This window comes from Myotis davidii, unplaced genomic scaffold (assembly GCF_000327345.1).
Source record: "Myotis davidii unplaced genomic scaffold, ASM32734v1 scaffold62, whole genome shotgun sequence".
Lineage (NCBI taxonomy): Eukaryota > Metazoa > Chordata > Mammalia > Chiroptera > Vespertilionidae > Myotis > Myotis davidii.
Window position 1 is genome coordinate 4,209,789 of NW_006295180.1, and position 12,925 is coordinate 4,222,713.

The 12,925-nt window shown below is 40.1% G+C and overlaps 1 protein-coding gene across 2 annotated transcripts in view; it reads left to right on the forward strand.

Moving 5' to 3' along the window:
• The window catches only part of ADTRP (androgen-dependent TFPI-regulating protein), an 85,188-nt gene extending 73,295 nt beyond the window's left edge, over positions 1-11,893 (forward strand). For both annotated transcript variants that reach the window (XM_015567809.1, XM_006769727.2), the window contains 2 exons: positions 4,297-4,448; positions 10,667-11,893. In XM_015567809.1, coding sequence (XP_015423295.1) covers positions 4,297-4,448; positions 10,667-10,698 — 184 coding nt within the window. In that variant the 3' untranslated portion in view covers positions 10,699-11,893. The remainder of the gene's footprint in view (positions 1-4,296; positions 4,449-10,666) is intronic.
• The last annotated feature ends 1,032 nt before the right edge of the window (positions 11,894-12,925 follow it).

Consider the following 12,925-nt stretch of genomic DNA (forward strand, 5'->3'; position numbering starts at 1 on the left):
AGGCTGGTGGGAAAGAGGGAAATAAGCAAAACGGCTAAGTTCATGGTAGAGGAAGCATGTGGCATAAGAACCTAATAGAAGCGAGTTAAAGGATATTCAGGAAATCTTTTCTAGAGAAATTGAATTTTAAGCTGAGCCTTGAGGCATGAGTATGATTCAGCCAGACCCAGAGCAAGGAGAAGTATGTCCCAGGAGGTGAAAAGGTCAGAGGTGTTCCAAGCAGAGACAGCACACGGGTAAAGGTCTAGAAGCTGCAGAACTTGGTTAGTTCAAGAAATAGAGAGGGCCCTTCTGGCACGGCTCAGTGGTTGATTGTTGACTTATGATCCAGGAGGTCACGGTTCTATTCCCAGTCAAGGTCCATGCCTGGGTTGCAGATTCAATCCCCAATGTGGGGTGTGCACGAGGCAGAGCATCTCTCATCATTGATATTTCTTTCCATCTTTCCTCTCTCTGTCTCTCTGAAATCAATTTAAAAAATAGAAATAATAATAATAATAATAATAAAACAGAAAGAGATTCAATATGGATGGACTGCAGATCTGAGAGTGGATGGGTAGGCAGGGCAAGGCCAGGTAGGCTGGGTGAAGGAGCTTGGATATTTTCCTAAAGCAGCAGGGATCCACTGGAATCGGGGGTGTGCCATGAACACATCTCTCTTTTAGAAAGAGTTTTGGATTACTGGTGGCCTAGGGTGTGGAAAGTGAATTAAAAGGAGCAAGAAAGCACAGTGAGTAGACAATTACAGAAACCCAGGTGGGATGAAGGAGCCTAGACTGAAATCATGAAATGAGTGCACTGGAGAAACATTTAGATGTGATTTGATGGGATCGAACCTGGGGCTCAGGAAAAACTGACACTAACTGAGATAGAGAACAATGACATTCAGTTTTGGACCTGCTAAGCTAGTTCTTCCTCCCTCCCTTCCTTTCTCCCTCCCTCCCTCCCTCCCTTCTTCTCCATAATGTTAGAATTATTTTTTTTTCGCTTCACTGAGAGGCTGCCTGCTGGCCAGTTCATGTATTGATCTACTCTCAGTTCCTCTTCTCTCTTATGCCCCTCCTCCTCTCCCCCTCTTCCGGTTCTCTCCCAGCTTTTCTCCATCTCCATTTCTCTCTCCCTCTCTCTCCTTTGAACATATATTCAGGCAAGCCATAAAGAAGCAATATCAAATGAGTGACATCTCCTCACTCAGGCCTCTCTGCTCACTGCCCTTCCTTAAACAACTGCATTCTTGCCTAATATTCTATTTGTGTTCTCATTACTTTTCTCACTGTCAGTTAATACACCTATAACTTTCTTTGTGCTTTTTCTGTGAAAGTACAGACTTCCTTATCTTACTTCAGAAACTTTCCTTCCAGAACTTTATGCTGAAGGAAACAAAAATGAAGTAAATAAAGAGAAACTTTCCAGGCCTGTAGGGTAATGTCCTTGTTTGTAGACTATCTTATGTAAATGTGCATGGGAACTAGGAAGCCCAAATTTCAAGTATATAAAGTAAACAAAGTGAACTAATTCTAATGATTAGAATATATTCAGATGTCCTATTGAGCCCAAACTCCTAACCCTAGTTCCATGGGGCTACCTACTTCTTGCCCCTTACACCTTCCAACAGTGGAATCCTGTGAATGTGCATCCCATTGACATGTGTTTTAGAAGGATATTCACAGCACTCCTTTCCTCCAGGAATCGAACCATGACCTCCTGGTTCATAGGTTGATGCTCAGCTACTGAGCCACACTGCCAGGCCTGATGCCTTCTTTAAAATTTTCTTTTTATTGTGGTAAAATACACATAACATAAAATTTTTCATTTTTAACCATTTTTATGTATATAGTTTGGTGGCATCAAGTACATTCTCCTTGTTGTGCAGCCATCACCACCATCCATCTCCAGAACTTTTTTCTTCCCAAACTGAAAATTCTGTCCCCATTAAACAGTAACTCTCCATTTCCCCCTCCCCCAACCAGCCTCTGGCAACCACCATTCTGCTTTGTGTCTCTATGAATTTATGACTTTAGGTACCTCATAAGTGGAATCATACAATATTTGTCCTTTTGTGACTGGCTTATTTCACTTAATATTCTCAAGGTTCATTCATGTTATAGGATGTGTCAGAATCTCCTTCCTTCTCAAGGCCAAATAATATTCCATTGTGTGTAAATATGCCACATTTCATTTATCTGTCCATAGTTGGACTCCTGGGTTGCTTCTTTATTCTAGCTGTTGTGAGTAATACTGCTAGAAGCATAAGTGTACAAGTATCAATTTGAGTCCTTGCTTTCAATTCTTTTGGGTATATACCCAGAAGTGGAATTGCTGGATCATACAGTAAATCTATGTTTAATTTTTTGAGCAGCTATCATATTGTTTTCCACAGCAGTTATACCATTTTGCATACTCATCAATAGTGCACAAGGGTTCTAGCTTCTCCACATCCTCTACAACACTTAATATTTTCTGCTGTTTTGATAGTAGCCATTCTAATGGGTGTGAAGTGGTATCTCATTGCAGTTTTGATTTGCATTTCCCAAATGATTAATAATGTTATTGGGAAATGCAAATCTTTTCATGTGATTGTTAGCCATTTACATATCTTTTTTGGAGAAGTATCTATTCAAATCCCATGTCCATTTTTAATTAGGTTGTTTGTTGAGTTGTAGTTTTTTTTATATATTCTGGATATTAATTCCTTATCAGATATATGATTTGCCAACATTTTCCCCATTCCATAGTTCCATTTTCACTCTGCTGTGCCCTTTGATGCACAGAGATGGCCCCTGAAATTTAATACCATGGGTACCTCCCTTGCCTCATCCTAGTCTTGGCCTTGATATTAGTTCTTGTCTCATCCACACGCATTTGACAAACTTCAAGTTTTGAGGTTGAATAAATTGTTGAAGGCAATGTGACTAATAGGTGGCGAAAATAGGATTTGAATCATGGAAGCCTGGTTCCAGATTCTGTACTTTAACCACTTAAATACTGTAGCTGATGCATCATCTTCCCCATATTTAATTTTATGAGACTGACGCACTGCCTACTGCGCTAAGAGGGCAACCTCCCCATATTTAATTTTAAGAGTTATTTCAGACTTTGGCATCTTCCAGTGTAGTTGATTTTCAGAGAACTGCATTTTCAGGCTTCACTTAAGACATTGTATCTTGCCCTCCTAGCATTTTTTTCCCTCTCTTGGCTTACAGAAATGATTTATATTCTATCCTCACTTGAGCAAGATCTGAGCCTCCTGTAATTCCATCCATTCCTACTTAACACTCTATCCATGGCTATATCCAGGAGGTAAAATCAGGGCTGACAATGAAACCCCAGGCATATTGTGTTAGAGTAATAATGTTCAGTCTCTGTCCCTCCTACCTCAAAAGACTTGGAGAGCTAATAGAAAGCTACACGTCACTCAAGTACAGAAATACAAAGCCCACCTGTCTGGCTGAGAGCCAGCAAATGGGTGCCATCTTAGTAGGCTCAAATTTTCAGCAGACTATACCTCTCAGGGAAAAAAAAATGACTCATATTCTCCCATATTGTCTTTGACTAATGATGTATTCAATGTCTTCCCATATTTTTCACCATCATTGAATTTGATAGATTAGGTAAAATAGCCAAGCCCAGCCCATGAAATAGGACGTCTCATTGAATCAAGTCTATCTAGAAAAGACTCACTTTTGTAGGTTTTAGGAACACCTGAGCTATTGGAAAATATCCCCCATGAGTTCTTTTTGTTTGCCTGGGCTCTAGTATTCATTGATAATGAACAATAGAAACTGATGAGCAAAAACAGATCCAGAGACAGAGAAGCATAGATCAGACCATAAAACCTCAGAGGGAAGGCAGGGGAGGGTGGGGGGAAGGGAGAGATCAACCAAAGGACTTGTATGAATGCATATAAGCATAACCAATGGACACAGACACTAGGGGAGTTAGGGCATAAGCGGGGAGATAGGGAGGGACAATGGGGGGTTAAGGACCCATATGTAATACCTTAATCACTAAAGAAAATGAAAGAAAGAAAGAAAGAAAGAAAGAAGAAAGAAAGAAAGAAAGAAAGAAAGAAAGGAAGGAAGGAAGGAAGGAAGGAAGGAAGGAAGGAAGGAAGGAAGGAAGGAAGGAAGGAAGGAAGGAAGGAAGGAAGGAAGGAAGGAAGGAAGGAAGGAAGGAAGGAAGGAAGGAAGGAAGGAAGGAAGGAAGAAAGAAAGAAGAAAGAAAGAAAGAAAGAAAGAAAGAAAGTTAGTTTTTCTTCCTATTGTCCTAATCATTGTGGCTTGTCATTTTCTGCAGGGTCCTATGGATCTACTCTGCGACTGGTACGTGGGTGTATCCTGTGTTTGCCAAACTCAGCCCAGTGGGTCTAGCAGCCTTCTTCTCTCTCAGCTACATCTTTATTGCCAGCATCTACCTACTTGGAGAGAAGCTCAACCACTGCCAATGGGGTCAGTTTATTTCTATTTTACCTGCACTCTTCTTCCTTGCCCTCCCTTCATTCCTCCTAGAAACAAGAGAAACTAGTTCAAAGCAGAAAGCAGTGACCTTGATGACTTTGCCAAAGACTCAGATGGGTCTTATCAAGATAAGCAAAGGAGCCCTGACAGGTTTGGCTCAGTGGATAGAGCGTCGGCCTACGGACTGAAGGGTCCCGGGTTCGATTCCGGTCAAGGGCATGTACCTTGGTTGCAGGCACATCCCCACTGGGGGTTTGTGCAGGAGGCAGCTGATCGATGTTTCTCTCTCATCAATGTTTCAAACTCTATCCCTCTCCCTTCCTCTCTGTAAAAAATCAATAAAATATATTTTTTTAAAAAAGATAAGCAAAGGAAAAGCCTGGGGGAAGTTCATACTTCCTCAAAGAACCCCACCAAATTATCTCCCCTCCTCCCATAAATTTTAAGGCTAGAAATTATCTTTAGAGAATTTAGGACCCAGAGAGCAAGGTGTCACCATGCCTGGCATGAAAAATGGATTCAGGGTCTTCCTCCCTTAGGTAAGGGCTTGAAAGATACAATATGTTTAAATGTCAAGGTTTTTTGTTGTTTGTTTTGCTTTGGTTTGGTTTGAAGGAAATGACCCTTTAAGCTCTTCCAACCTCAGCGTGCCTTCCAGGATGAGTTCCCATCCCTTTCCCATTAGGTTGCTTTTCAACCTTTAGTGAAGCATTTACCAGATAAGATCACATCCTGTACTTGAGATTGAAATTCTCATTTAGACAGGGTCTTGAGCAATGTGAATATGTCAGCAAGCTAAGCTTTCTAATTATAGGTGGGTAGAACCATGTTGCTTCTTCATAAGAAAAAATAATCTTAACTTAGTTGATTTTAAAATGGAAAGTTTAATTCTCCTCCCTGCTTCTCCCACCACCCCAATGCCCAAAATATTATTTTGTTGGAAAATTCACCACCAAAAAGTCAAATTGCACAATACCCATGATTTTTTTCCTACCCAAAGAGAAGTACGGGCACTCTACCCTGATTTTGTATGTAAGGAAGGAAAGAGTCACAAACAGTCCCCCACGTCACACACCCACATGCCATTCTGTTCTATCAAAATAGAAGTGGCATCTTCCACCCAATTTATGAACTGGTGTGAAAACATCAGCCATGTATGAAAAAAAGCCACAGCAGTTTCAGAAGGCTCAGTACAAAAGAGTATGTTTCTGAGATGCTATTGGGATCCTGGATAAGCAATTTGTCTTTTTCACATGTTTTCTACTTGTGAAGAATTTAACTGGTTAAGAAACTCCCAAAGGTAATAATCTCCTTGAAAGCACTTAAAAAATGGAATACTAAAAATTAATTCCAAAAGCAGGACTCCAAATTACAGGAAACTCCAGGAAAAAAAATATGTTGACATTTCAAATTTGTTGATAGCTAATTCGAACTTATTTTGGCTCCTTGAAAATCAGGATAAAGATTTCTGATGCCTTTCCCAATCTATCTTTATAAAAGAAAAGAAAAGAAAAGAAAGGAAGAAAGAAAGGAAGGAAGAAAGAAAGAAAAAAGCCCATCTAAAATTTGGCAGATAAAAATGTGCAGATAAAAAAAATATTGAGCTTAGAGAACAATAACTTTTTTAATCAAATGCATTTAGTTCAATAACAATTAATTTTTAAATTTTTAAACAGTCACTTTGAAACATGCATTGAATTAAAAACGAAATTTTCACAATATTTGATATTATTGAGTCATTATTTTCAACACCAAGCTCTTTTTAATAAGCCTTGTTGTTTAAGTACTATCTCCAATTTTTCACTACAATTAGGTCCCAATGAGCAAACAGGCCAGCATCACCATGTGGGCCTTCATTTACATGTGCATATGTGAATGTTTATATGAGGGATAAACTATTGTAAATGGATAGAGACTACTGCGTCTCTCCTCTCTCTAGATTTTAACCCCTTAAAAATCAAATGAGTGAAAACTCATTCATGCTAGATGGCATCAGAATAGGATCGTAATGTGTTAAATTCAGAACAGATCTTAATTACAAATGGTTGAATAGACATTAAAAGAGTAGATCACTTAAAATTCCAATGGCAGTGAACACTTTTAAATTGTATAAAACTAAACAGAGCTATCTGTACAAACACATGTTCCCAGGTCCTAGTGGGCTTAAAACACTCTAAGGCTTCCCTCTACTATATGACTTGTGTCAATACCATTATATGACCTCTAATGAGGGCAGCTGCACATCTCAGTTGGGTTCTGGTTAATGCCTGCTGTGCCAATGGCCACATAGTATAGCATTGTCTAGGCTTGGATAGTCAATTGTGTGGATCCTCTAACTTGGGTTCCTCTCCAAACCTTCTGTTCTGGATCTATGGGAACACTTCCTAAGTAGCCACCTACTCTGTCCAAATCCAGGGCTAACCCTACTTTCTCACCTCCTTTCACAGTCTGAGAATCCTTGAATGAGAACAGAAATTCAAAGGAGTGCATTGGTGACGTGGTGGGAAGCACTGGTTAGGGAAAAGTTCTGCCTAGGCTGCCTGGGTTCCTATTTTGTTCTTACCACTCACAGACCTGTGACACTGCAAAAAGACTTGATGTCTTTTTATTTCAGTTTTCTCTTGAGCATCGTGGAGAGAATATTAGTACCCACCTCCTAGGATCCTGGAGAACTCTAAATGGCTTGGGTAGTGTCAAGGGCCAAGAACAGGGCCTGGCACATAGAGTTGGTCACTATTGCTGTTAATCTCATTCTCCTCCAGCAAAAATCAGAAACCTTCTTGTCTATGTAGATGTTCCAATCCTCCCCTTCTATTTTTTTCATAAATTACCTATTTCCCCAGCCAACACAATTAAAAGTAACAACCACCTCACTGAATGCAAATTGACAGGAATGGTGCAGTTCCTGAAGAACTTAATGAGTGAAATAGGAGATCAAGCTAATTCAAGCTAGAATTGTTGGAATCTCTGCTTCTGAAATCCTGAGGCCCAGTATGGCCCAGTTGGGAGTCCTGGACAATAAGCTGGCTGCCGCTCTGGCCACACCCATTACATATGGGAGACCTGCCATTTTGGCTTGGAAGCCCATGACCATGCTCCTTACATCCTTGAGGGATATGTTCCAAGGCCTGAGACCACAGATCCTTTCCCTTCTAAGTATAGTTTAGGTCACAGGGGTGGGCAAACTTTTTGACTTGAGGGCCACAATGGGTTCTTAAACTGGACCGGAGGGCCGGAACAAAAGCATGGATGGAGTGTTTGTGTGAACTAATATAAATTCAAAGTAAACATCATTACATAAAAGGGTACGGTCTTCTTTTTCTTTTTTAGTTTTATTCATTTCAAACGGGCCGTAGTTTGCCCACGGCTGGTTTAGGAGCTGAAAATTCCAATCTGGCCAAGTGACATGGTGATGGTGTCTTGGGCAGAATGACATTAAAACCTTTCTTTAATACTATTTGCTCTTGAGCAATTTGTGGGGGTTTTTGTTTGTTTTTAAAGGAGATTTTCATTGATAAAAGCTGTTTAAAGGCCATATAGTCTACCTTCTTGGTTTTATCCATGAAGAAATCATTTATAAAGTCTGCCTTGCATGTTGTCCCTGATCATTTCATAACAAAAGGATATTATCATGAGATTACTCTTTAGGTATTTCTAAAGCTTTTTTTGTCTTTCTTGTTCTAACTTATTCTCCCTAAGCAGTCCACTCTAGACTATTCCTTATCCCTCTTCCTCTGCCTCCTTACGTTTAAAGTCTCTCCAGCCAGTCCTCAGCTCCACCTGCTTCCTGCTACTTTTGCACTGTGATGGTAATCCTTGGTGCTCAAATCTCATTCCCCTAACACCTCATATCCCCCTAACCATCTGCCTTCTTGCCCTTTTCCAAGCCAACCTACTGAAACTAGGCAAATATTCTTCGAATGTTCAATTTGAAGTCTAGCAGTAGCTTTTGTGGTTGTAGATACATAGGTGTAAATCTTTGTCAACAGTATTATTTTTACTTAGCCAATGTCCTGACTACTGGAATAATAAGATGTATAATTACATATACTACCCATAGTGATATTTACTAAAAGAATGGTTCCTTTCCCATGCCAGTAGAAAATGTTTGGATCTTGCAGAAGAAGAACATTAAATGTTTGGCCTAAAATATCTCCACTCCTTGGTACTATCTAATGAGGGTAAAGAAAGGACTAAAGTCAGGACTGGACCTAACTCCCTAACTGCCAACTAGGAACTGCTCCACTCAGAAAACTCCCATCAATGAAGAAAAGGGTGATAACAAACAACGTAATTTCCCAATTATGTTGGGAATTCAAAGTTTGAAATCCATTTTGTGAACTTTGTTTGGGTAAGATTATATGATCTATTATTAAGTCAACAGTCTCCTTATCTCTGGCACTATGGAAACATGGTAAGAGAGGAATTCTGAAGAAGCCTAGAAACTGCTCAGCCCCATGAGAATGCAAGACTAAGGGCCCACCCTTACTTGTAGAAACAAAAAGAAAACATTGTTTCTGTTATATTCACATCATGTAAGTCTCTACAGAATGAAATGACTACTGGAACTCCACACTTTTGGGGCCCGTGCCTTCTCTAGCACAGTGGTGGGTTTGTGAGAATTCCTTTGTGCTCCATCCAGCTGCTTGGAGTTGGATTTGGGAGACTCTGGTCCAGTGGAAGGAGCCACCTGCTCTCTTCCCCCAGAGGAATTCCCACCACTATTTCCACTCCTGCTTCTGCTGCGTCTCTCTAAGCCTTCATGTTCTGTGTGTTTCTTAAATGGAGGTGGAGTCTCCAATCCTTGGTACCTGGGGTTGAAGGAGTGAGGTTATGATTATAGTTAGACTCAAAGCACTGGGGGTTGGTAAACAACATGGGAAATGAAAGCTTTAGGAGCCCTCAGAATGACTACAAGGGAAACAAATTTGAAAAGTTTATATTGGCCAAGCTCTTGAACGTGAGGAAATAAATGTGTTATTTAGCTGAAAAAATTATTCATTAACGGCCCAAAGTATGTACTTCAGAAAAGAGATGGTGTTTGTACTTATAGACCTAATATAGATGACCTAATTGGGGAGGAGAAAATTTACATAAAAAATAAATAATAAGTAGAAGCATAAATGAAAAGAACATGAACCCTGTAAAGCTGGATAAATTTGTAAGGCTTTGCTGGAGTGACTGGAAGTGGTTTGAACTAATGAGGATGACAAGAACAAGGACGAGGACTGTCCTTAAGAATGTAGAGAGACATGAATGCACGATGGCCATGAGAGCTGTTGTGATTAGGAGCTGGCTGTCCTAGAAAATCAGTGTGATGACTGGGTCACAGCAGGACTTCAAGTTATCAGTCACTAAAGCCTCTGAGAAGAGGAGTTCCAGTGACATAAATTAGGAAAAGATTTAGAGGTTACTGTTAGGGATATAATTTAAGGGGGTGAGGGGAGTCATGGTTTAAAAACTAAAGTCTGAAATTAGGAGCATGAGGCTGCTGTGGTCCTACAGACCCAGATCGAACAGGGCTCTAACTTCCAGAAGGAGACTGAGTTGAAAAAATTTTCAAAGTAGGATTGGTAGCATTTGCCAATAGACAAGATAATGAGTTAGTAAAGTTTCAAAGCTTATGCAAAGATTTATGATCATTACATATGGAGGTAACAACTTGTTGGGTGAATGGAAGTCATTCTAGTAGTCTAAGGCTATAATTTCAGCTGAATAAAGACCCTTTAATGAGCTTATTAAAAACTAATCAATATGCAAGTACTTTTATTCCCAGGCTGATAAGTTGATTTAGTGAGAGGTCACAGAATGACCCCTAATTAGGTGAATATCCACTCTTTTATTTCCTCTCTAATTTGATATGGTCTCTTTGTCTCCATATGCAAAGTCTCCAAGTTTGTTGATGGATTGTGTACAGCCCTGCGAACAAGTGGCCAAAAGCAACAGCAATCAGTGGCTCAAGTTAGATATATAGAACCACATGAAGTCCAAGGGCATCATTGGTCAACTGGCTGGCTGTGAGCTAAGCACCAACAGGGGACAGCAGAGTGGTTTCTTGCTGTTGTGATAGTGGTGGTATTTTTTTTAGAACTCCTTGAAGGACATCCTTTTGCCTTGGGAAAAGTCCTTGACTTTCCACTGCCTGAAATCAGGGTGAATTTCAACCTACAGGGAAACTCTGAAATCTCTCTCTGTTCTTGTTTGCACAGGTGACATGAGGCAGCCAAAGAAGAAGAAGTGATTATATGCTGTTTTCCAAAAACTGAAAAGGAAGAAAACACAAGAGGGTGTTCTTTTCCCATCTTTTGGGTTTTTTGTTTGTCTGTTTGTTTGTTTGGTGTGGGGAGGTGGTGGAGAAACATAAGAAAGTAAAAAGGACAGGAAACAATATTTAAATTAAAAATAGGGTTATGCAGGTAGCTCAATTTGAGGACTTTTGGGTTTTAAAAGGCCATGCAAAATTAAATCCTGCTGTCTCAGAATTTGTGACCTTTGTCTGAACTCTGAAGAGTATTGTCTGTGGTCAAAATCTGACCATAACCCCCCTCCCCCCAAAACAAAAAAACACACACACAAAAAACCCCTCATAAACTCAGAGTTAGAGAATGTTTAGACAGAGAAAGAAGTTCGGATCATTCAACATCTTCACTTTACAGAAGAGGTTGCCGAGAATGTAGGTGAGAAGTTACCTTCATGAGGCCAAAGAGTTCATGTCAGAACTAAGCCAGGAGCTTTTGTCTCCCAGATCTTTTAATTTCCAATCCTGTGCCATGTTTTTAATAATCCCAACTTTCCTAAAAACAAGCATTTTCATAAGCTAGTTATTTTCATGGATTTCTCATCTATTTTTCCCCCTCAATCTAGACAGAAGTGTAGGGAGATTCTACCTGGTATGGTATAATGGCAAATTATTTGGGGAAATGAGAAAATCAGTTATAAAAATATTAGGAAACCTTTCCCCCTTGTGAGCAAGCATCCAGGGCAAGTATAAACACTGAACATAATGACATTGTCAAAATCTCTTCCGTTCAAGCATTGATTAACTTGTCAAATAAATGTTGTACATTTTACTTGGGGAACAGTCTAAGTGGGAAGTGATATGATTATGAGGACTGCTGAGATTGCTTTGGTACAAAGTACTTTGCTAAGTTAGTTTATGATTTATCAAAGCTGATTGTCAGCAAGCACATTCATGAACCCTGCTTCGATTTTCCTAATGGAATTTTCCAGGTCTGTTTTTGTAAAGAAATATGTGGTGGGTAAAGATAGTCAAGTTTATTGGTGTGTCAAAGGCCCAGGGGCGTTGGGGTGTGCGCACCAGAATAAATTGTACTTGAGCTTCCCAACCAAACACGATACAGGAGAAATTTGGTAAAAATGGGTAAAACCTGGTAACACTGTGGCTAGGACCAAATTAAATCTTGATTGCTACATAACTGACCACTGTGCAATATCTGTTCCAACTCCAGAAATACCCCAAAAATACCTAGAGTGGTCTTGCAGGGTTAGGGAAGAGAGCAGACTATACAGTAAGGCAGCAGTAGAAGGGAAGACTAGGACAGACACCAGTAAACCTGCCTGATCCCTACTCCTCTACTCTCATATAAATAGGAGCCTCAAGTCCTTCTGGATTGAGCTGGGACAGCCCCTCTTTTCTGGTACCTGCTGCTTCTTGACTGCTCCAAGCACCTGGTCTCAGCAGGAGCCCAGAGCAGTTGTCACAGTGGAAATTCCCCAAATCTGAAGCCTGCAGGGGATCACCCAAATTTTCCACACCCTAAAGATGACTCTGGCTGCATACTTCTCACAGTCATAGTAAGCTCTTGGCTAGAATGAGCCTGCAGATTTCTATTTGTGGCTTTACTGTCCCTAGGACCAAATTAAGCCTTGATTGCTACATGACTGGCCATTGTGCAGTATCTATTCCAACACCAGAACTACCTCAGATTCATTTCCCATTGAGCACACAATGCTTCCTTGGTACTACTGTAGCTTTGAAAAAGAGAAGCAACAAAACACCCATGAAGAACACTGATTAAACATTCATTAAAGGGTATGCAGTGCCCATATCAGGCTGTGTTAAGCTATTAGTGTGTAAAAAACATACAAATGATTACATACCAGCAATAATATTTTTTTAAATTTTATTTTATTGTTTAAAGGATTACAAATAGTAGTACATATGTCTCTTCCCCCCGCCCATTGACCTTCCCCCTGGTCTTCCCTATCCCCCAGCACATGCCTTCACCCCCACGTCCCAGTATCTTGTATCCATTGGTTATGCTTATATGCATGCATACAAGTCCTTTGGTTGATCTCTTACCACCCACCTCCAACCCTCCCCTGCCCTCCTGCTGTAGTTTGACAGTCTCTTTGGTGCTTCTTTGCCTCTGTATCTATTTTTTGTTCATCAGTTTATAATGTTCTTTAGTATCCACAAATGAGTGAGATCATGTGGTATTTATCTT